The sequence below is a fragment of the Bos indicus x Bos taurus genome, chromosome 27 (genome assembly GCF_003369695.1).
Source record: "Bos indicus x Bos taurus breed Angus x Brahman F1 hybrid chromosome 27, Bos_hybrid_MaternalHap_v2.0, whole genome shotgun sequence".
Lineage (NCBI taxonomy): Eukaryota > Metazoa > Chordata > Mammalia > Artiodactyla > Bovidae > Bos > Bos indicus x Bos taurus.
In genome coordinates, this window is record NC_040102.1 from 36,657,317 (window position 1) to 36,684,972 (window position 27,656).

A 27,656-nucleotide genomic window follows, 5' to 3' on the forward strand; every position below is an offset into this window, starting at 1 on the left:
CAGGAGATGTGGGGTTTAGTCCCTGGGTTAGGAAGATCGCTTGGTGTAGGAAATACCCACTTCAGTATTCTCGCCTAGGAAATTCCATGGACAGAGGAGCTTGGAGGGCCACAGTCCATAGGGTCAAAAAGAGTCAAACACAACTGAGCGACTAAGCACACACACACGGAATTATGTTCAATATCTTGTAATAATCTATAATGGAAAGGAATTTTAAAAGAATGTTTATATAAATGTATAGATTTTTTACAGTATATATTTGATTATATTTTAAAGAATGTATATATATTTAAAAAGAATATTTGATTATATGTATTTATATTTTCAAAGAATGTATGTATAGATATATTTTTAATATTTATTTATTGGGCTGCATTGTCTTAGTTGCAGCACTCGGGCTTAGTTGCTCTGTGGCATGTGGGATCTTAATTCCTGGCCCAGGGATCAAACCAGTGTCCCTGTATTACAAGGCAGATTCTTAACCACTGGACTACCAGGGAAGTCCCCAAATGTGTGTGTGTGTGTGTGTGTGTGTGTGTGTGTGTGTATACACATTTTAAAAGAATGTGTGTGTATATATATATATATATATATTTCATTATATGTATATATACACATGTGTATATAACCAAATCACTTTGCTGGTACCTGAAACTAACAAAATATTGTAAATAAACTTCAATTAAAAAAAAAAAAAACAACTCGGTCTGTCCATTGCCATATACCCAGACTCCAGAGCAGTGCCTGGCCCTTAATAGGTATTCATAGCCTCGAGGTGCCAGGGCCCTCCCTTTTGAGACTCCCTCCACGCCCTATCCCACCCTTCTAGGTCATCACAGAGTGCCAGGCTGGGACACATGGCGTTTAAAAGGGCGTTTAAAACCGGACAAGGTGGAAAAGCCAGTTAGAGGATCAAGACCGCAGGCACTTTCCCAAGAAGGTGGTTGATGGGTGGAGGGGAAGCCGGGAACCAGCACAGACATACAAAACCGCTAAGGAGCGGTGAGTAAGGCAGAACAAAGAAGAAGGAAAACCCACAGCACGGACTAATTTAGAAGCCAGTAAAGACAAACTACAGCAAGAAGACAGTGACCTGGTGGGTCAAATGCTACTGGTTGGTCCAAGAAGATAAGGTTGGTCCCAAGTACTGATTATTTTCCTAGGGTTTTCTGAAACTGATTAAAAAAAAATATATATATCATATATATATGATATATACACACACACACACACACACACACACACAAACAGTGATCTCACAAGTTCCCAAACCTGTAACTTTCATCATTTAGAGGTGAATACAAGCTTTTTTTCATGAGAAATAACCATCCTTCATAGTAAAATAATAGGAATAAAATCTGGAATAGAGATTGCATAGGAAAAAGGAGAATAGAGACTACCTAAATGTTCTCAAGGGACTTAAGGTGTTGAGAAGCTTAGAATAAAGTTTAAAGGCCAAGGATAAGCTGCTGCTGCTGTTGCTGCTAAGTCGCTTCAGTCGCTCCAACTCTGTGCGACCCCGTAGACGGCAGCCCACTAGGCTCCCCTGTCCCTGGGATTCTCCAGGCAAGAACACTGGAGTGGGTTGCCATTTCCTTCTCCAATGCATGAAAGTGAAAAGTGAAAGTGAAGTTGCTCAGTTGTCTGACTCTTCTCGACCCCATGGACTGCGGCCTACCAGGCTCCCGTCCATAGGATTTCCCAGGCAAGAGTACTGGAGTGAAGGTTACCATTGCCTCTCCTTCATTGATGTTAATTATTTTCTAGTCTCCTTTTATACATTTCTCAGATTTTGCTACAGTGTTGATGTATCATTTTGTTAAGTTTTTAATTTATACAGAGAGCAATTGCCTGGCATTGACCGCTGAGTATGAACCTCAGGAGTTACTCTTGTAAATAAAATATTGCTGATGTCACATTTTCACTTCTCAAGCAGACTTGGCAGTTGCATTGCTCATTAGCTAGGTTAAGGGATTGTCAGTGGTTTTTTTCACTTTGGCCCTTAGCACAAATGTGTTACTTGGTCAGTCCTGTCTGACTCTTTGTGACCCCATGGATGCAGCCCACCAGGCTCCTCTGTCCATAGGACTCTCCGGGCAAGAATACTGGAGTAGGTTACCATTTCCTTCTCCACCTAGCACAAATGGAGGGGAATAAAACAAAATATCCTTGGACACTGGTTGGCATATCTGCTAAACAGTCTGGTGTGGGAGGCTGTCCTGGGATCCGTGGGTTTTGTTCCCGGCTCCCGCAGGAGGCTTACCGGAAGCCCTCTGTAACGCGGGCTCACACAAGCATCGGACAGTAAGTCTGACGCTGGTGTTGCCCCTACTCACACGTAAAGCACGGGATGCATTCGGTAACTCATCATTATACACAGATGGTGTGTATCCTACCCCATCATCTTACATAATCCCATCATCTGAAGTTTTGACTTAAGAATCAAAACCCGACTTCCCCTCCTAGGGGAAGGATTGCAGAGAAAGGTACCGGGAAGACAGGTCCAACGCCTTACGTCAGGAATCCTGGCCTTCTCAGAGAAACCCCACTGGCTTATAATCCCGAGGCACCCAGAACCCCACCTCCACACTGAAGCTCCGCTCGGGCTTCCTCCTCCTGGTCCGGAGCACTCCAGGTTCCTTTTACTGGCTCGCCGTGCAAGCCCCGCCCCTGGCCCCACTCCTAACCACGCCCCCACCCACAGGGCTCGGAGGAAGCCTCTAGTCCCGCCCTGGCACCGCCCCCAGATCGTGACGTCACTCAGGCGCCGCGCGACGCGCCCCCTGTCAGAGGCGGCCATTGTTCAGCCGGTCGTGGTGGCTTTGCCGCCGCTGGGCTGGTCCTGCCCGCCTCGGCGAGTCCCGGCGTCTCCTCAGAGCTGGGACAGGGGGCTGTCCTGGGCGGTGAGCTCTCCGTGGTCCTCGGGCGCAGGCCGCCATGAGCAAACGGAAGGCGCCGCAGGAGACTCTCAACGGGGGCATCACCGACATGCTCACAGGTTAGTCCGGCGGGCGCCGCCGTCTTTCTCCTTTGCTGCCTTCCCGCCGCCTTCCCTTCCTTCCCTGCCGTCCTGACAGCCCAGGAGGAGTCGGCCCCTCGCAGCGCGGGGTCTTCGGTGCCGGCCTTCGCTCCGCCGCCGGTGTCCAGTTGTCAGCGCTGCTGGGGACCCTCGAGTCGCGCTTGGGCTGCCTTGACCTGGTGTGCCCGCGGGGAATCACTGGTGCTTAAGAGGTTGTTAACGCCTCCTTCCAGGAAACTCGGTTCTTGTTTACTCGTGGCTCTTGTTCACCCGGACCTCTTGTTCCCTTTTCAGAACTCGCAAACTTTGAGAAGAACGTGAACCAGGCTATCCACAAATACAATGCCTACAGGTGGGACGGTGCAAGCGTTGTCTGGTAGCATGCGTTCTGGAATGTGTGGCAGTTGACGGGGCTGAGGGTCCTCGTGGATATTTGAACCATCTGCAGGAGGAGAAAAAAAAAGCAAGAACTGAGGGTATTGACTTTGGTGGCACCTTCCTGCGATATTTCTGGGAGAATTGGCAGAGCTCTTTAGGATCCGTTTTGATTGGTTCCCAGTTCTGATTGAAAATAGGTTAATAGGTACTTTTCCCCATCAACAAATGTAAATTACTGAAAATGCAGTTTGATTTCAAGCCCTAATGAAAGACAGTGAGGCCTGTGTTGTGAAATGGATGTGGACCAAGGGAATGTTTCCATCTGGTTGGTCAGTGGGTGTTCTGTCGCCTTTTGGATCCCATCCTTGTCCATTTCACCAGGGCCCTTATCCCGGCCATTAATGCCCCATCCATCTGCCTCTGCACCCTTAACCGGGAAGCGTGTCCAGTCCCTCAACTCTTAAGAGCAACAAAGCAGTCTTCTTCATTTTCCTCAGCCCTTGAGCCAGCACCTTTCTCCTTTCTCCACTTTACAGTTAACCTTGAAGAATCTGTGTTCCTTGTCTGGTTTTCTGCATCCCCAGCCATTCTTTATCTCATTGCACTGTGATTTCCTTCCTGCCGTTTCTCTGAAAGCCTCTCACCCACATCGCATCTTACTGAACTCTCAGTGACGTTCACCTTGACTTCCACAATGGCACAACTTTCTGTTCTTTCTTACCTTTTAATGCCCTTCGCCCTTTTGTCTCACTTCTGTAGTTGGCAGTCTTAGCGTTCTTGGCTTTGCATACCAGTCTGTAACTCCAGATCTGTGCTCACAGAAGTTTTCTCCAGGTTTTCAAGCCTATGTTACCTTTGTCTCTTTCCTTTCGAAACTAAACTCATCTTCCTTCTTTCCTTCCCACTCAACATAACTAAAAACTGTTTACACTTCCTTTCTTTACCTCTTGTGAATTTCTAGGTAAAGTAATTGTACTGTAGTCCACACATTTGATGATCTGAAAATTAGATATCCAGCCCTGTATTCTGTTTGAGTCTTAGCAGGTTCAGAGAGGAGGTGTTTGGTCTTGAAGGAGCCCAAAGTGAAAGATAAGTGAGATAAGTGAGAGAAAGAACAATCTAGAGAAAGGAAACAAAATGAGCCATGGCGTTGAGACATGAGGGGTATTTCATTTTCTAGGGAGTCAGTAATTCAGTTTCTTTACGGGATGTAGTCTGAGTGGGAAATAAGTCTGGAAAAGCAGGTGATGCCTTACACCCCTGAAGGCTCCTCCCCACCCCTCAGTTCCCATACATGTTTCTTTTGATGTGGCCAAAGTATTCTCTGGAAAAATAGTTACCTGATCTTGTCATTCTCCCACATTAAATAATTAAACATTTTCTCTTTCCTTTGATAAAGCCCCAAAGTGTCATGCATACAAAAGGCCTTTCATGATTTAACCCTTCTTCCCTTTCAGGCTTTGTGTCATAGTGCCAATTATGTGGAACTACTTATCTTTGCTGAAACAATTTCATCCACAGATTGCACTCAACCTACCTTTCCAGACTCATTATCAGTAATATGCTAATAGAGAAATCAGAAGAAATCTAGGTCTAAAGGTTACATGTGCTAGAATAGAATGAAAAACGAAGGTCCAAAGACTATCCAGTACTTACGCTTCACACTTAGAAGTGCTGCTCTGTATGGGCATCAGTGCTTATCTATATTTAGCATTGAAATTATAGGTAGACAGGATACCGTCAGTGAGCTCCCAGGGTGGACCCAGTCTGTCACCACATTACTGAACAGGGTACGTGTAGAGATGGCAAGGATCACAAGTCAGTGCTTTAAGTGGAACTGAAACGAGAGCGATGAAAAAACAACTGGTACCTGGACACGGGAATACAGCTTTAAGCCATGAATTTTAAAATAACCCTCCATAAGCCAGTTTAGTATGTATTACATACGAATATTAGTTTGAATATTACTGGCTGCACACTTTTTATGAAAGATTATTATGAACAGTTTCTAAAAACTAGCTATTTTAAGGGCTTCCCTGGTGGCTCAGCTGGTAAAGACATCACCTGCTATGCTGGAGACCTGGGTTCGATCCCTGGGTTGGGAAAATCCCCTGGAGAAGGGAAAGGCTACCCACTCCAGTTTTCTGGCCTGGAGAATTCCATGGACTGTATAGTCCATGGGGTTGCAAAGAGTGGGACACAATTGAGTGACTTTCATTTCGCTTCACTTCTGGTGGCTCAGACGGTAAAGAATCTGCCTGCAATGTGGGATACCGGGGTTCGATACCTGGGTTGAGAAGATCCCCTGGAACAGGGCATGGCAACCCACTCTAGTATTCTTGCCTGGAGAATCCCCATGGACAGAGGAGCCTGGCGGACTGCAGTCCATGGGGTCACAAAGAGTTGGACACAACTGAGTGACTTAGCACATGGCGTATAAATGTATATATGTATGTATAGAGTCAGACACGACTGAGCAACTAAGCACAGGACAGCACAGCTATTTTTTTAAAAAGGCTCAATGATATTTTCCATTTAATCCCCAAAAGGAAAGCCTACTGGTTTCCTAAATCACCCTAGTTTTACATATACGATTAAATTTGTGTTATTCTCAAATGCGAGGATCTTCAGGATACTTCTAAAAGTTAGAGATGTGGATGATCTGTCAGCTCATTGAGTTTTTTAAGTTTTACACAGATGTGGGAAATTAGTTATCTTGGTGAAAGTTTAAGCTGCTTATTTGCTTGTATGTGTAAGAAAAATTAACTGCCTCACTGGATTTCCAATTGGTTTTCCTTTTTTTTTTCCCCTTGTAGAAAAGCAGCATCTGTGATAGCAAAGTACCCACACAAAATAAAGAGTGGAGCGGAAGCTAAGAAACTGGTAAGTTTAGTGAGCAAGTTGATCGAAGAGTTCACACATGTACCAGTTTGGTGGTTTCCCACAAAATGAAATTTGCCTCTGAAACTGCCCTTGACCCAAACAGGCAAATTACAGTGCTTTCTTGGAATAATATTAATGCCAGCTCAAGCATACTTTTCCAAGCTCCGGGTATGTTTATTGGAGGAGGGTGTGGGTTAAAAAGTTTCTTTAATATATGTAATTACAATTTTCTTTTACTTTGCCATGTATATGTGTGTTCATTTTCACATTGATTTTCAGCTTGAGAGTTAGTCCTTAAGAAGAGTGTGGTGACAGATTGGTACTAGCACATCTGCTCATTCGCTATTCCTTCTGATGCCCACGTATAGGGATTTCTGTGAGTTAGAGTTACTGTTCCCAAGGAGATCTTACTTACTACTAATAAGCTCATGATTAAGCCCCTTTGCATAGTATGGCATTTAGCCCAGTTCTCTGTAATTTCCATGAAACCTTTTAAGCTGGTAGTGTCACAGTTCTAGAGGTTTACCTGCATCTCTTGGTAATTTGCATTAACATCGCTAACAATATCTTAGGGAAGTCTTATAAAAGATTATAAATCTTATAAAAGATTGTAAATTCCTCAGGATTAAGGACCATATCTTATGCATTTGTTGTTAAAAATGCCAAACTGACATGACTTTTTGAGAAGTCAAGGTTCTGATAGTTGCCACCTTCTTTTATTCTTTACCTGCCTGTGTAGGTCTCACGAAAGCCCTCTGGAATTTAGGTATTAGTATCTGACTGTCCTTGATTTTCTCATGAGAGCCTGTAGCGTGTGACCGATAACTGCTCTTTTATTTTCACTTGTCAGAGTTATAACCTTAGCATCAATCTTACCCATCTTATGACTGACAGATCCGCAGTGATTACGTGTCACGTGTCCACCTTTTGTTTATTACTCACAAGTTGTGCTCGGGGTTTTTAAATCCCTGTGCCATTAACAGTTCTCAACTTCAGTAAACCAGACAGACTAGCCTAACACGTTTTAAATACCTTGGACTTTAATTCCGAGTTTCTCTCTTGGACTGACCCAGTTTTACCACTTGTGCTTCCCTTCTATCACCTTGAATTTCTTTCTTTATGGTAATTGCAGATAGCCTGCTCATTTGTTAGAGGCAAACTTTTCACAAGTTCTGATACATCTCATCCCAAATCTGAGCTCATGATATATCTCTAACAAAAATGTAGAAATACCCAAAATTCCTTTTGCATAAGACTGGATTTTCACTGTTAATTTAAAAAGCACAGACCTACTCTCTGGCACATGTGAGTGCTTCTCAGTAATCTAGAAACCTGAAATTTCCAGAATGAGAGTTTTGCCTTTTGTTCCTTAATGTTTGGTTTAGAAAGTAACTTAGGCCAAAATTGCTTCAGATCTATGTGTATCTTTTGCTTTAGGAGATGAGAAACGCTAGCAGTTTCCCCTTTTTGTTCTACTTCTTTTATTTACTCCTACCTATGTTTGCTATTTTCAGAGCTTGACTATGCGTTCAGTGGTCTTTGGACATTTATTTAAACGTTAAATCAATTAAGAATATAGAAGGGTGAACTTCAGGCTAAGAGACAGTAGGAAATAACTGGCACATGTTATAATTGTTGAACACAACTAAAAAGGACCAATAAACATGAAGAAAAGTTCAACTTCACTAGTACATCAAAGTTGCAAATTCAATTATATAGTGCCCACCAAATTATCAAATACAGTGTGGACAAATGTGGGGAGAAAGATACTCATTTATTGCTGATTGAAGTGTTGGTTATTTATAGCTTTTCTGAAGGATGTTGAGGCAGAATGTTGGCAAAATGTGTGTGTGTGTGTGTGTGTGTGTGTGTTTTGTCCCAGCAGTTCCACTTTGAGCAGTTCATCCTGAGGAAACCAGTAGAGAGAGATTTATACAAGGATTCACTAGCTCATAAATTTTGAGCATCTGTATGCCAGGTATTCATCCGGGTGCTAGAGATAAAGCAGTGAAAAGATAGAATTTCTGCTGTCTTAGAGCTTATATTCTAGAGCAGTGCTGTGCAGTATATATTTACTGAACGTGAGTCACATTTAGCTAATGAGCTCTCATTGCTGTTGAGTCGCTAAAGTCATGTCCAACTCTTTGTGACCCCATGGACTGTAGCCCACCAGGCTCCTTTCTCCATGGAATTTTCCAGGCGAGAATACTGGAGTAGGTTGCCATTTCCTTCTCTAGTGGATCTTCCCAACCCAGGAATTGAACTTGCAACTCCTGCATTGGCAGGCAGATTCTTTACCACTGTGCCACCAGGGAAGCCCAGTGAGCTCTTAAAATGTGGCTAATGTGACTGAGGAATTTATGATTTTGATTAATGTAAACTTAAGTAGTCACATGGAGCTGGTCACTGTCACATTGGCCTGTGCAGTTCACTGCATTGGTTCTCAAAGTGTGGTACCCAGACCAGCAGCCTCTGCATTGCCTGGGAACTTGTTAGAAATGCAGTCTGTTGCATTAGAAACTCTAGGGCAGGACATGGCATGCTGTGTTTTAACACGTTCCCCAGGTGGTGCTGGGGTATGCAGAAGCTTGAGAAAGCTTCCTCTGTTCCAAAGGAAGTCCACAACAGCATTGTTATAATATCAGAAATTGGAACCATCCAAATGTTCTCCTATAGGGCATTTTTAAGTAAAGTATCATACGTTCGTACAGTGAAACACTACGAAGTCATTAAAGTGGTTGTAGTTATATTTATTTATTGGTACATGAATTTGTTCATGATGTAGTTTTAAGTCAAAGCACTTTACAAAGCAGTATGATTCTATTTTTGTAAGAAAAAAGTAGGTATATATACACACATATATATATACACTTGTAAATATACATACACAGGTAACTTTGCGTGTCTATATACGTGTATGTGTATATACTGACTGCAAAAAAGTCAGTATATAGCAGATGTTAAGTGGCAAGATTATAGTTTATTTTAATTTTCAGAGTGATGAAATTAACAAATGACGCTAATATTTTTCTTTATTCAGCTCTGTAGTTTCTAATTTTTCTATGACAAAAGTTAATTTTTTAAAAAGAAAGTCATTTAAAATTGTCTTAATACGGCTTTTCATTTGGCAGTCATTTTAAGCATTTTGTCTTTGGGAGAATATGTATATTTTTTTACTGGTGCTCAATTACCTGTGTCCTTTGGAAAATGATCATGTAATGGTCATTGGTTTTTCATTTCTCATTTTTTACTTTATCTTCTAGGGATTTGGTAAGCATTATATTTATGTGACTTTTGTATTTTTTATTTTCTATGTAGCCTGGAGTAGGAACAAAAATTGCTGAAAAAATTGATGAGTTTTTAGCTACTGGAAAATTGCGTAAACTGGAAAAGGTAAAATTTTTACTCATTTGTTTATTTGATAATTATGACAGCTATCATGTAGCACCATTGCAGAGTAGGTGATATCATCCCCCTCCATGAGACTCCGTAGGTTAAGGAAGGAGCAGTTTATGGCTCTCTAAGTGTCCTGTATTTTAACTTTTAAATATTGCTCCTCTAAAATGTTCACTTATTTTATGTGACATTTAAGAGACTGTTACCCTCTGTAAAAGGATTATTTCTTTATTTTCATTACCAGTTAGAAGGGAGATTATAAACTTAAACTAAGCGATTGTTATCTTTTAGAGTTTTTAATCCTTAAATCCTCCCAAGCATTTTTTATGGTTTTATTTTATTCTGATGATAGTAATTGTATCACTTCTGGACTTTTATGAATAAGCCTTTAAAAAATATTGGATGAATGAGAAATGAGCCATCTTCATCTGCTTCCTTACTCACTTGTAACCACTGAGGTTGTACATGAATACTTCTGCACGGGTTATCCAGGCAAATGTAATGGCCCTTAATAAGTCTCTAAGCAGACTAGTGTATTTCTAGTAAGATCGTTTGAGTCTTCAAAGCATTCCTAAATCATTGTTAGACTTTTTTTTTCCCTTAAAGATTCGGCAGGATGATACGAGTTCATCCATCAATTTCCTGACTCGAGTTAGTGGCATTGGGTAAGAATTCTTTTTTAAGCAGATACAGTCATAGGGTTGGTTTAATTTTTTGTGTGTCAGCTGAACTAAAGAAGTTGCTGTTTCCCTTTAAAACCTGTGCCTCGCCACCTCTGTGCCTCTGCCCACGTACTTCGCTCTTCCATACTTTACATGTTTGAAACTGGTTCTTCAGTTGCTGCCTTGACTCTAGGAGTGCCATTCAAGACCTGTCAGCTCCCTGATGAATCCAGTTTGAGTCCCCAGCCAGAAATACTCTTTCCTTCCTCTGAGCTCCGTTAGCACTTGTTCTGTGGGCATATTATCACTCCCTCCAAGTTATGTCTCTTCTGCCTCTCTGGTTATATTTATCTTAAACATTTAAAATGCCTTTTTTTTTTTTTCCTGTAGCACAGTGCATATGAGTTTCGAACAAGCAGTCAAGTATTTCTTAATGGAGGCACCTTTATCTTAAATTTGATACTCAATAGAGTAAAGATTGACACCAAAATGTTAACACTTTACTTAATTATTGTCTTGATGGATTGAGGCATAGGTATATGATGATTGTTTCTTAATGGCAGCATTTTCCATAAAAGTTCATTTAAAATATATTAAATTCCTAAACCTAGTATATAGAAAAGGAGCATAACTCTTTGGGGCCCCAAAACAATTAACAGTATAAAATGTTAGCATTTGTTTTACAGAGTGTCTGTTACATTGTTCTTTTTCCAGGCAAGAAAGCTGAGTACAGAAACTGAGGTAGCTGTGGCAGGGTCAGAATCAGGGCCCAGGTCTCCGAGCTTTCAATTCAGATTTATTATTTCTGTGCCGTGTTGCCTTCCTGATACGAATATCAGGTTCTGTACCACACAGTTTCTGTACCAAGGCTCTTTGTCATTAAAATCTCAGTTTATTTATCATCTGAGAGGCCTTCCCTCATCACCCAATCTAAAGAAGACCAGCCATTCTGTCATAGTACCCTGTTCGAATTCATCTACCTGGTATTTTCTTTGTTTATATATCTCTTTATTGTCTCTCTCTACCTACTGGAGCGTCAATAGGGAAGAGCAGGGCCCTTACTTGTCTTATTCCTGCAGTAGTTTCAGCACCTAGAGGAGTATCTGACCCATAATAAGCCCTTATTAAATCTCATTTGCAAGAATGAATAGTTTTCAAGGGCCTGTATGTCTGGTTTATGAGTAAAGTAGATAGGTGTCATGACACCTAGCTGCTTGGATGTCTTTTTCATGTCTAAGTTCATGACTATCTTCCTAGATTAAGGCTTCAAGGATTTGAACATTACCAAAGTAACCACTTTGGGCTTTTGGGCTTCCCTGGTAGCTCAGCTGGTAAAGAATCTGCCTGCAGTGCAGGAGACTCCAATTCAATTCCTGGTTTGGGAAGATCCCCTGGAGAAGGATAGGCTACCCACTCCAGTATTCTTGGGCTTCCCTGGTGGCTCAGCTGGTAAAAAATCTGCCTGCAATGTGGGAGACCTGGGTTTGATCCCTGGGTTGGGAAGATCCCCTGGAGAAGGGAATGGCTACCCACTCCAGTATTCTGACCTGGAGGATTCCACAGACTGTATAGTCCATGGGGTCGCCAAGAGTCGGACACGACTGAGCGACTTTCACAAAGTAACCACACAATAGTTAGCAGGTCTTTTTTAGCTCACCAGTAACTTTTATGTTTGACAAGAGACGATATCACTGGTTATTTGTTATAAGGATCCTGAGTTTCACTTGATATTGAGATGATGTTTTTCTTTCTTTGTAGTCCATCTGCTGCAAGGAAGTTTGTAGATGAAGGAATTAAGACATTAGAAGGTGAGTCTGTACAGTTGGTCTCTACTTTCAGGTCAGATATGGTCCTGAAGGACCAGTGATGCTCTAACAAACTGAAACTTGGAAAAAAAAAACCTTTCTCAATTAGTAGATACAAATGATGTGCATGCTCAATCCTCAGTCCTGTCTGACTCTGCAACCTCATGAACTGCAGCCTGCCAGGTTCCTCTGTCCATGGAATTTTCCAGGCAAGAATACTGGAGTAGGTTGTCATTTCCTACTGCAGGGAGATATGAATGATAAGATTTTCTTTTTAACTATACAGTAGAGAATAGATGTAAAATGTAGTTTGTATTCCCATTTTAACTGTGTTTTGTTCTATAATTCAGAAGAAAATCAAGAAGAGCAAGGGGTGGCGTCTTGATTTAAAGATACTAACTTCACTTGCAGATTTTTAGATGATTTAAATTGCTTTTTTTTAAAATAAAATTTTAGACCATGGAAATCCTGTACATTCAGCCTAAAAACCAAGTCATGTATATTGAGAAAAATTCTGTTAAGAGGCTTGTAATTCTTATTGAAGGAATTTTTGCTTTCAAAGAAGTGATAAAAATAGAAGTCAAGTAATTGTAAAACATTTTCCTTAAACCTAATATAGCAATCTTTTAAGCATAATCTATCTCTTCATGCTTTCAAGGGTATGTACTATATTGATTCATTACAGTCCATCTCTGGCATTTGGGGATAAATATTTGTGGGCTCAACTTTTATAAGCAACCCTAATGATTAGGTGGACAGAGATTTTGGAGACTGACCTGGGATTGCATCCAGTTTCCACCAGTTTCTTAGAATAGATGACTGTGATGCTCCAGGTTCTCAGCTACAAGATAGTTTTGTAGTATCTCATGTGATTTAATGCAGTAATGTCTATAAAAACTTAGTAAAGTGCTTGATCCCTAAAAATAATAACTGACTCTCAAAAGGTATGACTAATAAGTCATACTATTAAGTTGAGAATTTGTGTGAATCTCACAGCTAAGAGTGAACTTGTTCTATACCTGCATCTCATGGAGGGTTAGTGCTTTTCTGCGTGTGGCATATATCATTTATCTGAGTAAAATATTGGTTAAGGAGGCCAAGAGTTTGTTCCTCAGAGGTATTCAGTTGCATCACTTGGGAGTGTCAAGGATCTATAGTGATGGTTTTAGATTACTTCACTGTTCACAGATACATAATGTAATAGCTGTGGGATCTCTCTATATAACAAACTCTATTTCTGTTGCATTTTCAATCATATACTTGGATTTTGTGTGCACAAAGCTATGATAAATATTCCATGCTCAATGTGTCATAAAGGTGCTTATCTTCCTCCATTTTATATCTCCAGAGAGAATTTGTGAACATCAGGTGACCATTTTGTTGTTGTTGTTCAGTTGGTAAAGCTGTGTTGGACTCTGTGACCTCATGTGTTGTAGCCCCCTGGGCTCCTCTGTCCTTGGGATTTTCCAGGCGAGAATACTGAAGTGGGTAACCGTTTTCTTCTCCAGGGGATCTTCCTGACTCAAGGGTTGAACCTGTGTTTCCTGCATTGGCGATCAGATTCTTTACCACTGAGCCCCTAGGAAAGCCCAGGGGCAACCATAGGCATTGCTTCTGAATCATACTTATCCTCTCATTTCTTTAATAAGGCTCCTGCCTGTGCTCATACCCATGAAGGGACCATCCAGATGGATCTGAGTCACTTTCAGTTTAAGACATGACAGTTTTTCTGATTAAAAAATGACAGTGATACCACTCCTTTCAACAGAATTTTTAGCACAGTGGCTGCACAAATCAGTACACAAAGAGTATTAATTCACTGAAAGAGTGAATGAACAAATGAACAGTATGAATGAACTTCTGTGGCTGCTGTTAATTATAAATTAAGCAATATAAGTCCTTAGAAGGGTGGTGGCCACCACTGGTGGCTCAGTGGTAAAGATCCCACCTGCCAGTGCAGGAGACATGGGTTCAACTCCTGGTCCAGGAAGATTTCCTGGAGGAAGAAATGGCAACCCACTCCAGTATTCTTGCCAGGAATACCCCATGAACAAAGGAGCCTTTCAAGCTATACTCCATGGGGTTGAAAAGAGTTGGACCCAACTTAGCGACTGGACAACAATAGAAGGTCCTTACAAGGCTGCTTTTTGCTGTACTCAGTGAAAGTTTGTGTAATCTTGATATGTTTTATGTACTGTTTTATATAACTATAACTGAAATTCTGACTCAGTAAATAAAAATGATTATGAAATCAACTGTCAGGTTTTACTACATTGACTTGAAGTCACCTTTATCGAGTCTTTAGTATCTTAAAGTTGTTTTCATTGTCTTTTCAAAGTCATTCCAGTGTTTCTCTAGGTAGCCCTTTGAAGAAAGGATCACTGAATTTAGCATTTTTCCCCAAAAAATTGGAAAATGTTTTTTTTCCCAGAAATTAGCACCTTAACTTTATTTATCTTCTATACAGATCTCAGAAAAAATGAAGATAAATTGAACCATCATCAACGAATTGGGCTAAAGTAAGATAGCAAATTTTCTTTCGACACTTGCAGTGTAAAAGTAAAAAAATTTATAGCCATTCTTCTGTACTCCTTAAGTCTTCAGACTTAGCTAAACACAAATCATTTTACTGTTCAGAAACATTAAGGTTGTTGCATACTCCTGTAGAAGGTATCCTTGTATTCACACGTGGGGGGTGTGTGTGTGTGTGTGTGTGTGTGTGTGTGTGTGTGGTTCCCTCATTCCCTTGACTTTGGCTGAGAACTTCCTCTTAAAATACACAGAGTGGAGGGTGTCAGTCAGTCAGGGTGTTTATTTCTTGCATACATTGTTGAAAGTACTGCACTCTGCGTGAAGTTAGGGTACAGACAGGTTCAGTGTAGCTCTCAAGAATTTTAGTCTGCCTGAGAAGATGGGCCATGACTGTGAAACACTTTAAGTTTTTTAAAAAGGAATAGGAAAAAAAAACCCAAACACCTAAATAACAGAATAGGAATAACTAGTAGACATGTCATCTGTCAGCATGGGTAATTTCTTTGTCAGGTGTGAAATACAGAACCCCCTCCTTTCTAACTATTTATAGCATGTAGTACATTAGCCATATCTACCCTAAGCTTGTATCTGCTCTGATCTTGTCTTGTTGGCCATTCAGTCCTAATAACTTTCTGAACTTGCCTGATGATGGCTTAGCACAATATTTGAAAATTTATCCTGACCTTCCAAAACTTCAAATCAGTGAGACATCAGGATGATGTGGTTCCCATTCTCCTTGCACGTACATAGTAAATGGACACCTTCTGAAGAACTTGCTTGTTGTGAGAATTGGTTTTGAACAGTTTATTTATCATTCTTGGATGTTACTTAATACTAAGATAATGCTCAGTGGTAAAGAATCTGCCTGCCAGTGCAGAAGATGTGGATTTGATCCCTGGTCTGGAAAGGTCTCCTGGAGAAGGAGTTGGTAACCCACTCAGTTGGATTGCCAACTCAGTCAGTTATTTTTGCCTGGAAAATCCCATGGACAGACGAGCCTGGGGTCCATGGGGTTCCAAAGAGTCGGACACAGCTTAGTGACTGAACAACAACAATGTTTTAATAATGTTATTGAAATATCATTTCATATACCATATACTTTACCCACATAAAGGTATACAAGTCAGTGAGTTTTTTAAGTATATTCCCAGAGTTGTACAACCATCACTATAGTCAATCCCCAGAAGAGCCCAAACCATTAGTGGTCACTCTCCATTTCTCTCTAGCTGCCCTTCCTTCCCCCAGCCCCTGGCAACCACTGTTCTATTTTCTGTGTCTATAGATTTGGCTATTCTGGATATTTCATGTAAATGAAATAATATAATATTTGGCCTTTTGTGACTAACTTTCACTTAGCATAATGTCTCAGTTCATCCATATTGTAGGATCATATTTTAAAATATTTATACAAGTATTTTTCAGGATTTAAAAGCAGTAAATTGCAATCCCTGAATTTGCCGGTAGGGAGCAGTCTAACTTGAATCCATACTAACTTAAATATATGTATTTACTCTTGAAATGTGAAGTTTATTTAAAATGAATTTGAATGGAATATCTGCAATATCAGTTAGTGTGACACTTAAGGATTTTGATCCAAGTTAAGGAGTAAACCTTTCCTCACACTGCCTCTCCCCACCCCCCACAATTTTACTGTTAATGAATTTTCATCTTGATTTTTTAAATATTTGCTTGTATAAAGATGCTCGATAAAGTAAACAGTTTAATGTTAAGATTTAAATTTTACAAAAAAATCTTTTGTCTACTTATTCTGTCTTTAAAGATATTTTGAGGACTTTGAGAAAAGAATTCCTCGTGAAGAAATGTTACAAATGCAAGTAAGAGTGCCCTGAATTATATTCTTTAATTAGAATTTAGAATTTCACTTGGTGAAAAGCCATTTTTAGAATACTAACTTAATTTTTCTTCTATTAGGATATTGTACTAAGTGAAGTTAAAAAAGTGGATTCTGAATACATTGCTACAGTCTGTGGCAGTTTCAGAAGAGGTAACATACTTCCTAATCTTAGGTTATTCATGCCTTGATGTTAAAATTGGCTAATGTATACAAAAAACATGGATTAAAAAGATGTAACTTGTTTTACTTCATAGATTTGCTAAGACCTCATAGTATTAGCTAAGTTTATTTGTGTATAAATGGGAATATATGAGTAAATGAGAGGAAGTTCATGCTGATTTTATGATAGGGTGGGTTTTTTCCTGCTGTTTTGGTTTCTGGGCCGCGTTGGGTCTTCATGGCTGCACGTGGCCTTCGATAGTTGCAGCGAGTGGCAGCCCCTCCCGGTGGCAAGCAGGCTTCTCGTCGCGGTGGTTTCTCTTGTCCCAGCGCACGGGTTCTAGGTGTGCAGACTCAGTGGTTGTAGCACACGGCTAAGTTGTTCCATGACCTGTGGGATCTTCCCAGACAGGGATCAAACCCATGTCCCTTGCATTGGCAGGCGAACTCTTAACCACTGGACCACTGGGGAAGTCCAGCATGGGCTTTTTTGATGACCAATTTTAATAAAATTTATAACATAATTTTATTATAATATTATAAAGAACCTGCCTGCCAGTGCAAGAGACATAAGAAACATGGTTTTGATCCCTGGGTCAGGAAGATCCCCTGGAGGAGGGCATGGCAATCCACTCCAGTATTCGTGCCTGGAGAATCCCATGGACAGAGAAGGGCAGGCTACATACAGTCCATAGGGTCACAAGGAGTCAGACACAACTGAAGTGACTTTGCACTCACATAACATAATTTTAGGTGTATTAAGTACTAGTAGTTGTTGTCTGGCCAGATGCTAGTGAAGCTTTGGGTAGGTTTTTGCTTCTTGTTTTACTTCAGTTTTCAAAGTTTTCTATAATGAATCAAAGTTTAATGTCTCAGGAACACCAGTTTAAAACCAGTTCTCAAAACAACCAGGTTCTTTAGATCTTGATTTACTATGTGAATATGAGCAAAGTAAGAACCACTCAATCCAAAATTTTGGAAGAGTAACCTGAAATTTAAAATTGTTATTTTTGATCAGTTGTGTCTAACTCATTGTGACCCCATGGACTGCAGCACATCAGGCTTCCCTGTCCTTCACCATCTCCTGGAGCTTGTTCAAACTCACATCCGTTGAATTCGGTGATACCATCCAACTATCTCATTCTCTGTCATCCCCTTCTCCTCCTGCCTTCAATCTTTCCCAGCATCAGGATCTTTTCTAATGAGTCCGCTCTTTGCATCAGGTGGCCAAAGTACTGGAGCTTCAGCATCAGTCTTTCCAATGAATATTCAGGACTAATTTCCTTTAGGATTGACTGGTTTGATCTCCTTGCAGTCCAAGGGACCCTCAAGAGTCTTTCGGACACCATGTTTCAAAAGCATCAATTCTTTGGTGCTCAGCCTTCTTTATGATCCAACCTAGTTTACCCCTATTATCTTACAAAGTTGAAATTGAAAAACTTTATATAAACTTTGGAATAGATGTCTGACTAAATCCATGGCCACCTCTAGAGTTTTGGTTAGGAAGTGGTAATAGACTGTCAGGAATTCTCTGGGCAGCTGCTCAGATAGTCTAGTATTCTTATCTATGATGCCGTAATAGTAATGGTTACCAGTATTCTTTAAATGAATGCATTCGTAAGAATTGAAGTGAATTTTCTGATTAATACAGAGTTATATTATTTGTTTGAGAGTCTTAGACATTTATTTGTATTTTTAAAGCTATATTTATTGTTATCATTATTGAGTAATTTCTTAGCTGCATTTTTAATAACATAACTAATTGTATACAATGCATATCTAATGTCATTTACTGTTGTTATCTGAGATTCTGGTGTTTACATCAATAAACCTGAATACTTGGACAGAAAGTTGAAGTTTTTTAACTAATTCTGAATGTGAAACACAGTGAAATAGAAAGTTAGGCAGTAAGAATGTCTATGTGTCGTCACCTCAGTTCAATATCTGCCTCACTGATACGTTTACGAGGGGAGCTCCATGCATGTTTTTTGCTGTTACAGGTGCAGAGTCCAGTGGTGACATGGATGTCCTTCTCACCCATCCAAGCTTTACCTCTGAGTCAGCCAAACAGGTACCTCTGAACTTATAGGCAAAGGTGATCAGTCTTACACAGCAATGAATATCATTTTCTAAGAGACAGTTGGGTATTTTCAGAACGAGTTTTTGTTTTAATCTTTCTGAAAGTCAGTTGAATCATTTTGTACTGATTGAATTCTGTGAAAGGCAAAAAGTAAATTGTTGAAAGGAATGCATGTTGTTTTTCCACAGAGAACTGACAGAACAGCCTGAGATTTGAAAGAGATGAGATTTAGTAAGATACTGCCAGAATCATTTATTGCCTAGCATAGATACTTTAGAAATATCCAGTATAATGTTCAGGCTTTAACATAGAAATATTTTGCTATTAAAAATATTGTATTAAGAAACTTTACCTCTATTAGAAGACCCATGAAGGCAAATGTTTTTTATTTTGAAATATATACCTTTTAAATGGAGAAGGCAATGGCACCCCACTCCAGTACCCTTGCCTGGAAAATCCCATGGGCGGAGGAGCCTGGTGGGCTGCAGTCCTTGGGGTCGCTAAGAGTCGGACACGACTGAGCGACTTCACTTTCTCTTTTCACTTTCATGCATTGGAGAAGGAAATGGCAAACCACTCCAGTGTTCTTGCCTGGAGAATCCCAGGGACGGGGAGGCCTGATGGGCTGCCGTCTATGGGGTCACACAGAGTCGGACACGACTGCAGTGGCTTAGCATAGCATAGCATAGCATACCTTTTAAAGATAAGCAGGTAATTTTTTTTATGAAACAGGTAAAGACAAATGATGTCTGTTTGGAGGTGTCATGGTATTCATGAAAAGCAGTGGTTTCATTTGATAAGGTGAATTTTCTGTTAGAAGAAAAATTAGAGCATAGGAAAACTAGGCATTTATGCAGAGAGCATCAGAAAACTCATGTTAAAAATGCTTTCTTGCTCTAACAGAGTAATTGCTTTTTTTTTTTTCTTACCCCTGATTATGATTCTACAGCCCAAACTGTTACATCGTGTTGTGGAGCAGTTACAAAAGGTCCGTTTCATTACAGACACTCTGTCAAAGGGTGAAACAAAGTTCATGGTGAGTACTTGCTTGACTTAACACATTTGAAAAACAAGTGTGGTGACCTCGAGGTAGCTTAGTGTCCATCAGTAAATAGGACATTCTGGACCTTGGAGGGGATATATTCTCTAATCTGAGAATATTTTAGTAAAGAGTTTGTTCAGAATTCCCCACTTGTAAATAATCTGTGCCATTGGAATAGGTGGTGGTGGTTTTTGTTCAGTCACTAAGTTGTGACTCTCTGAAGCCCTGTGGTCTGCAGCACACCAGGCTTCCCTGTCCTTCGGTATCTCCCGTATTTTGCTCAAAATCATGTCCATTGAGTCACTGATACCATCCAACCATCTCATCCTCTGTCACCCTCTTCTCCTCCTGCCTTCAATCTTTCCCAGCATCAGGGTGTTTTCTAGTGAGTCGGCTCTTCGCATCAGGTGGCCAAAGCATTGGAACTTCAGCTTCAACATAAGTCCTTTCAAAGAGTATTCAGGGTTGATTTCCTTTAGGATTGACTGGTTGAATCTCCTTGCTGTCCAGGGGATTTTCAAGAGTCTTCTCCAGCACCACAGTTAGAAAGCATCAGTTCTTCAGTGCTCAGCCTTCTTTATGGTCCAATTCTCAAATCCGTACATGGCTACTGGAAAAAACCATAACTTTAACTATACGGACCTTTGTCAGCAAAGTAATGTCTTAGCTTTTAATATAGTATCTAGGTTTGTCATAGCTTTTTCTTCCAAGGAGCAAGCATCTTTTAATTTCATGGCTGCAGTCACCATCCACAGTGATTTTGGAGCCCAAGAAAATAGTATCTGCCACTGTTTCCACTTTTTTCTCATCTATTTGCCATGAAGTGATGGGACCAGATGCCATGATCTTAGTTTTTTGAATATTGATTCTTAAGCCAGCTTTTTCACTCTCTTCTTTTACCCTCATCAAGATAATGGGATAGGTAATTAGGCATAATCTGCTCTTTTTAAAATATCCATAATGACTTTGACACATTATATTTTTTTCCCTAAAATAGCAAATACTCTTTGACTCAGAATGTATTAATAAGTGAGATTAGAATTGTCTGAAGAGTATTATCTGTGACAGCACGAAAGAAAGAAGGCATCAGAGTCAGTGATGGAACGTCCAGGGGAAGAGCCATGCAGTGTGAGATGGTAGGTAAGGGAGCAGCACCTGCAGAGCATCACTGAGAAACCCGCTGCTACGGACCATTGAAGTCCTGTGGTCTTCCTGGGGAATTAAGACTCAAGGACTCAAGACAAATGGCCAGTGGATCAAAAACAGATTAATAAATGGTCCTGTGTAGAAACTGGAGGCAGGGAGAAATCCTAGGGCTAAGGCAACAAACCGCCTTCGTCTGCTGCTCCCTTAAATATAGCATGCGGACCCTGTCTTCTCCATGCTCCCTTTTTTGTGAGCTGTGCAACTGAAAGGAAAGAGCCTGTACTTCTGGAGCGTGGATTAGGCTAAAATTAGCAAGAGTCTCAGCATGTAGATTTGACAGCTTAGCTGAAAGTAGAAGATGGTTGAGACAGAAAATTGAAATGCCACGTCATTTAGAAACTAGGCCGAGGTTGCCAGGGCCTGGGCAGGGTGGCAGGGAGGTGGGAGGGAGTGCCCAGTGGGGACAGCGTCAGCTGCAGGTGATGATACAGTTCTGCAGATGAGTGGTGGTGATGGCTACACCGTGTGAGTTGCTCTGTGCTGTTGAACTACATGCTTAAAAATGGTCCATCTTGTGTAATTTAATCACATGTGCAGAAAACGTCATTAAGTTCAGCATGGTGATTTTAATGGGCTGTGAGAGTATATTGTCTAAGTTGGCCACACTTTATCAATATTTTCAAAATAACTTTGGGAAAGGTAAAAATAAAAATCGCCATCAGTTTTAGGGAATTAAATTTTTATTGATTCTCCTGAGTCTGTCAGGTTTTGAGCTTTTAACTCTGTGTCCAAAAATGTATGCACCCAAGATATTAATTAAAAATAGGGTTTGTATGTGCCCTATGAACATTCTTTGGAATTTGGCTTGTCTTTAATTCCCTCAAAATGAATGTGCACAAACTTTATATTTAAAGAACATTCAGTCAGATAAAATTCTAAAAATAATAAGTGCTGGACAAGTTTGGGGTTTTTTGTTTTGTTTTTGAGTAGTAAGAAAGTGTCCTGGTATGCCTGCGCATATTCGGGGACTCTTGTGGCCTAACCGGCTTCCCACAGTAGTCATGTTTGTGAAAGGCAGTGAGCTGTCTCCTGGGGGACTGCACCAGCTGCTTTCAGAATTAGCCACCAGGAAGGTGTTTATTCAATAAAAAAAGCAGAAGCATTTTTTTACAGTCTGAACAGCATTCTGCTGTGCCCAAAGAGACCCAGAGGGCAGACCAGCAGAGGCTGTAGTACTCCGGCTAGCAAGAATACAAGGACAGATTATCAGCTGCTGGGCTGGGTGTAAACTGCAAAAAGAGGTGGGCAGCCAAGTTCATGAATGCTGAGAGTTGCTGACGATAGTGGAATTCCTAGTAGCTTCTCAAAGAGAATCCTTTGCTAGGAAGGTCATGGGCAGCCAAATGCTGCAGAGTCAGCCAGGTCAGCCTTTACAGAACCTGTGCTGTGGGAGAGGCAGGGCCACTCACCCATCCTGGGTACGGGCTTGGTGGGAATCTTGGCTGTCTCTTGCCTTCCCAACCTCATATATATCTGGCAGCACATGTACAGATCTTGCTAGAAAGGGAATCCTCCCAAACCGATTCCCAGAAGAAAACAGGCTGAGAAATAAGAAAGCAGGTTTTTTTTTGTTTGTTTGCTTTTAAAGTATAGAAGACTTTAATGACCGTAAGATCAAGAGACTAAGGCCTTTTTGTTGTGACATAAGCATCCGTCTAAGTGGGTTTGTGTATTAAGTTCAGGCACTGTCATATGCTTCATGTATTTACTGAAGCTTAGAAAAGGCCGTGTGTGAGCCTGCTGTCTTGACCTTTGTCGTTCATATTTGTTAGGATGAGAAGCACTCCAGGTCAACTCTGAACTCGTTTTGTTTTGGAGGCAGTAAGAAGTGGCAGAGCCGGGGGTGGGGTGGGGTGGGCGTGCTGCGTGTGGTGAGTGGGTCTGGGTACGGGGTGAACGGCCTGAGCGCCACTGCCAGTTCTTTGTGTGATGTTGGCAAGTTGCTTTACTCCTGTAAGGCTTTAATTTTCTTATCTATAAAATGGTATCCTTGCCCTCTGTCAAAGGACTCTCATGCAGGTTAGATTTAGGCCATATACGTGGAAACTTTGAAGCGTCTGTACAAATATCTTTTGAAGATATGGAATCTTTGAAGAGTTGTGCAGAGTGTTATAATAGGATAACATTATAATAATAATATAAAAATAGTGTGTTTCTGTTTGGAAATAGATCGGTGAGAGGAAGGCAGTAGTCTAGAAGGTATAAAATAGGGGAACAGAAGAAGGGATGGACAGAGAGAGGGTGGTGCTGTGAAAGAACAAAATGGGGAGAGGGGCATCAGTCAGATGAGAGGCTGTATTCAGTCAGTTCACCAAATGTGGTGTTCAGCATCGCAGCGTCCTAGGCTCTGCCCCAGAAGCATGGGACAGATGAGTGAATTTAAGTGGCACTTTTATTTGAGGGGCGTGGAAGGGATTGCTTGTCAACAGTGAATATATTAAGTAGGTAAGTTGCATGGTAGGTTAAGATAGTGTGTGCTCAGTCACTTCAGTCGTGTCAGACTCTTTGCAACCCTGTGGACTGTAGCCTACCAGGCCCCTCTCTCCACGGGATTCTTCAGGCAAGAATACTGGAGTGGGTTGCCCTGTCCTCCAGGGGATCTTCCCGACCCAGGAATCAAACCCAGGTCTCTTACATCTCCTGCATTGGCAGGCGGGTTCTTTACCACTAGTATCATCTAGGGAGTTCAGGAGAAGGTATTAAATAGGATGGCCTTACTGAGATGACACCCGGGGAGAGGCTGGAGGTGAGGGAGTTAGCCCAGCAGATCTCTTCGGGGAGAGACAGCAGGCAGGAGTCAGGGCAGTGACTCTGGGCACAGAACATTAGTGAAGATCACCAAAGAAGCTTTAAGATCTCTGGGTTTCTGAAAGGAAATTGGCTGCAAAATGAATTCAGCTTATAAAGTAGAATAAACTCCACTCTATATCAATCCAGTTGATTTCAGAATATCTTGTTGTTATAATCGCTGACTAAATAGTTTGAAAGATACAACCTTCTCTGTGTTTTTAAAGTTATCTTTAAAACATGAATTCCTTTAAACTAATAGTAATCAAACCTTAGGAAAGTCAGGGTTATTCAGATCTTGTGGACTCATGGTCTTTAGTTAATTCAACTGTTCTTCCTGTGAATATAATAACATTTGGAAGAAAAACCAATTTCCTCTGCATTTAGATACCTTTTTATATAGATGAGTACCACTCATATTTTAGCGTTTTTGTGCAGGTTTGGCCTCAGAAGATGATTTTCTGTGATCACAGTGAGGATTTCAGGGGACACTAGGAGAAACCTAGGCCACACTAGAGGAATGGAAGAGGCTTTATTTCAGTCAGTCAGCATGAAACTACCTCATTGAAATGCCAAACAAAACTAATCCACTCACTCTAATAAAGAATTTATAGTGATACAGAGAAACCTTTAACACCAGCACTTCAGAAAAAGTGCAGGAAATAAAATTTAGCCTTGAGGAAAGGAACAAAGCCATTAGATGAAATCCTGTTCCTGATGTGACAGACAGCAAGATCCTTGCCCAGCTCCTCAAAGCTCCATATCCGCAAGGCGATTCCATCTGAAGGTCGGGTTGTGACTTGTTAGTGCCTGAGAAGGTAGGCTTCACATTGGAAGATAAACAGGATTCGTTAATCTCTCAGCCAGAGGAGTTGCTAAAGAAAATAACCATTTTAGATTTTGATGTTTATGTGTTGCTGAGTGAAATGTATGACTTTTAGTGACGTGTGAACCAGCTCGACTGCCCTTCAGAACCGGAAGCTTGTAACTTGTGTATTTTTCTCAGAATGTGGCGTTTGAAGCTTTAAATTTGAAAAATGGCGATGTTTTTCTTTTTTACATATTTTACATATGGGTTGTTGCCCAGCCCACAAACTTCCCCCATTTTTCTGGAAAAGGAAACGATAACAAAACAGACCTTGATAATTGTTGTTTAAAAACTACCAAAGTATAATGAAAACTCCCCTATAGAGAAAGAATAAAGCGGTCCTCTATCTTTTAGTTTTTTCCTTAATTGTACTCTCTCTGTCTTCTCTAATTTCTGGAAGATACCTCCAACTTCCAGTTCTTCTATAGTATTTTTTATTTTGATTTAAATCCTTTCCTAGAGTTTTCTTTTTCTGTAGCATTCTGTCCTTGTATCATGGATAAATATCTGTAATCTGAGAAGATTACTGATAGCTTTTGTGTGTGTTTTCGTCTCCCTGAATAATCATTGTTTCTTCCAAGTTGCTTTTTTCTGTTTGTTCTGGTCTGTCTTTCGTGCTTTCCTTGATTATTTTCCTGTTTAGAGTCACAAAAAGCCAGATGAACCATCATCTGCTGTTTCCTTTGGTTCTTTAGTAATCGTGAAGGATTACAGTACAAAGCGGGTGATAATATGTAGAGCACAGAGAAGTTAAGTTACAGGTTTTCACAGTTCTAAAACCACCTCCGTTTAAAGCGAAAGTAACTTCACACTTAACAATATTTGATTAGAATTAAGCCTGAAGTGTTTTTAAAAAATCTTTTAAACATTATTTTAAATATCCATTTTAGGGTGTTTGCCAGCTTCCCAGTAAAAACGATGAAAAGGAATATCCACACAGGAGAATTGATATCAGGTATTGCTCAAAATTTGTTGCTCACCTATTAACTTCTTTCTTTTCTCCTTTCCCCCCCTCCCTCTCTATATCTTGGAATTTGCATAAATACCCAGGATCCCTTTTCATTCTGCAGTCCCATGCTACTGCTAAGTCATTTCAGTCATGTCCAACTCTTTGTGGCCCTGTGGACTGTAGCCTGCCAGGCTTCTCTGTCCAGGGGATTCTCCAGGCAAGAATACTGGAGTGGGTTGCTGTTTCCTTCTCCAGGGGATCTTCCGGACCCCGTTTCTTACTTCCCCTGCATTGGCAGGTGGATTCTTCACCACTAGCACCCCCTGGGAAGCCCCTGAAGTGCCATTCTTGCAATAGACAGTTTGGCCTGAAAGTATGTAAAGAGTAACACTGTCCACAGAATCTGCTTTATCATCTCTGGATTTGCCTCTTGATAAGGTGCCTTCCACAGCATGAGGTGGATCCTGCTGGGGAAGGTGGTCCTGAGACCATCTTTGGGTTTGTCCACACCCCATGCAGAGTGTAGTTTACTGAAGCCTGAACTAACTGCACGGTTGAGGTCATTTGAATGGTCCTAGTGATGGTGGCCTCTTTAGGTTATTGGACTGCACAGGCTTGTGTTGTGCCTTACTGATTATGAGTCCTGTTTTTGCTAAGTTTGAAATGCATAGTAAAGGATTGCTCGATTGTTTATTTTGTTTAGGTTGATACCCAAGGATCAGTATTACTGCGGTGTCCTCTATTTCACTGGGAGTGATATTTTCAATAAGAATATGAGAGCTCATGCCCTAGAAAAAGGCTTCACAATCAATGAATACACAATCCGTCCCCTGGGTGTCACTGGTGAGTATTTGTGTCTGCATCGGAGATAATCCCAGTCATCTGGATATTTTGGTTTAGCAACTTTGGTTTTTCTAAGAGCCTTTAAGTAACCATGGTAGTTAATTGTAGATTCTTTAGAATTGTTAGTCCCTCAGGCAACAAAGAAAGCTTTGCTCCATAGGTGTTCCCAGGCCCTCAGCTCTAGTTGACAAGATTTCTGTGTTAGAATGGATTAAATTCTTTCTACTTCCATGGTTAGTAAAAAAAGAAAAAACTCTTATTGATCTAAAGGATTTTTGTTTTCTTAAATGTACCTCCAAGATTTCTGAAAAACTCAGGTGTTACTCCTTTCCGTGTCAGGCCAAACTTGGTAGCTTTGACTCCAAACTTTCAAAGTTTAAAGAGTAAGAATTGCTTAGTCTGTTTTATGGATCTTGTTAACATTTCACAGTATATTTATTATGTGGTCTACTGTGATCTACTAGGAGAGTGAAGATTTCGTCTTTTTGTCCTAAAACTGTAAAGTAGGGCCGTGCTTCTCACGTGTCAGTGGGTGTACAGACCACGTGGGACCCTCCCTAAATGCAGGTTTCACTTCAGTGGGCTTTGCGGACTGCTGCACTGCTAGTCCAGGGGCTGTGCTGAGTTACAGAGGAGCTCAATGGGGTCTTTTCTCTGGCACAGTGGAGATCCAGCAGAGAGGAGAGCCATGGATTAGGGTCACTTCAAAGGGCCAGAGTTGAGGTATTCAGGTTCGTCGTGTAGCGCTGGTGATAACGTGTGTGGCAAAGCATGACCAGAAGCTCTTGAGGGAGGTCTTTTTAAGTCCCTTATGGACTATTTTCTTTTCCCTCTGAAAGCAAGTCCTATTGAGCTCTCCATCCTGACCCCTCTGTAACTGAGCTCCAGAACTAGCTCACGAGGAAGGTCTTTTGTCCCTCCTTGCAGGCGTTGCCGGGGAGCCCCTGCCCGTGGACAGTGAGAAGGACATCTTCGACTACATCCAGTGGAAATACCGTGAGCCCAAGGACCGAAGCGAGTGAGGCCCATCCTCCCCGGCACAGCCCAATCAGAGTCTTAATTTATTTCTTAAGCTTTGCTATGTAAGGGTCTGTGGTGTTTTTAAGTAACTATTTCTTCTTCATGCCGTAGCCTGCACTATAGTCAATAAAACCTCTTGTATGATTATCAGCTGTGATCTAGTTCTTACTTT

At 40.9% G+C, this 27,656-nt stretch overlaps 1 protein-coding gene across 2 annotated transcripts; it reads left to right on the forward strand.

The window, feature by feature from the left end:
* Nucleotides 1-2,762: 2,762 nt before the first annotated feature.
* Nucleotides 2,763-27,634, forward strand: POLB (DNA polymerase beta). 2 transcript variants are annotated; one of them, XM_027529940.1, is made up of 14 exons: nt 2,763-2,998; nt 3,314-3,371; nt 6,214-6,280; nt 9,599-9,673; nt 10,283-10,341; nt 12,097-12,146; nt 14,611-14,662; nt 16,456-16,510; nt 16,608-16,680; nt 18,690-18,760; nt 19,719-19,805; nt 25,563-25,627; nt 26,325-26,464; nt 27,392-27,631. In XM_027529940.1, the coding sequence occupies exons 1-14, from the start codon at nt 2,938-2,940 to the stop codon at nt 27,484-27,486; spliced, it is 1,008 nt and encodes a 335-aa protein (XP_027385741.1). In that variant the 5' UTR covers nt 2,763-2,937; the 3' UTR covers nt 27,487-27,631. The 2 variants fall into 2 exon arrangements, with proteins under 2 accessions (XP_027385741.1, XP_027385742.1); XM_027529941.1 differs by lacking the exons at nt 14,611-14,662; nt 16,456-16,510; nt 16,608-16,680 and having other exon boundaries at nt 2,807-2,998; nt 27,392-27,634.
* The last annotated feature ends 22 nt before the right edge of the window (nt 27,635-27,656 follow it).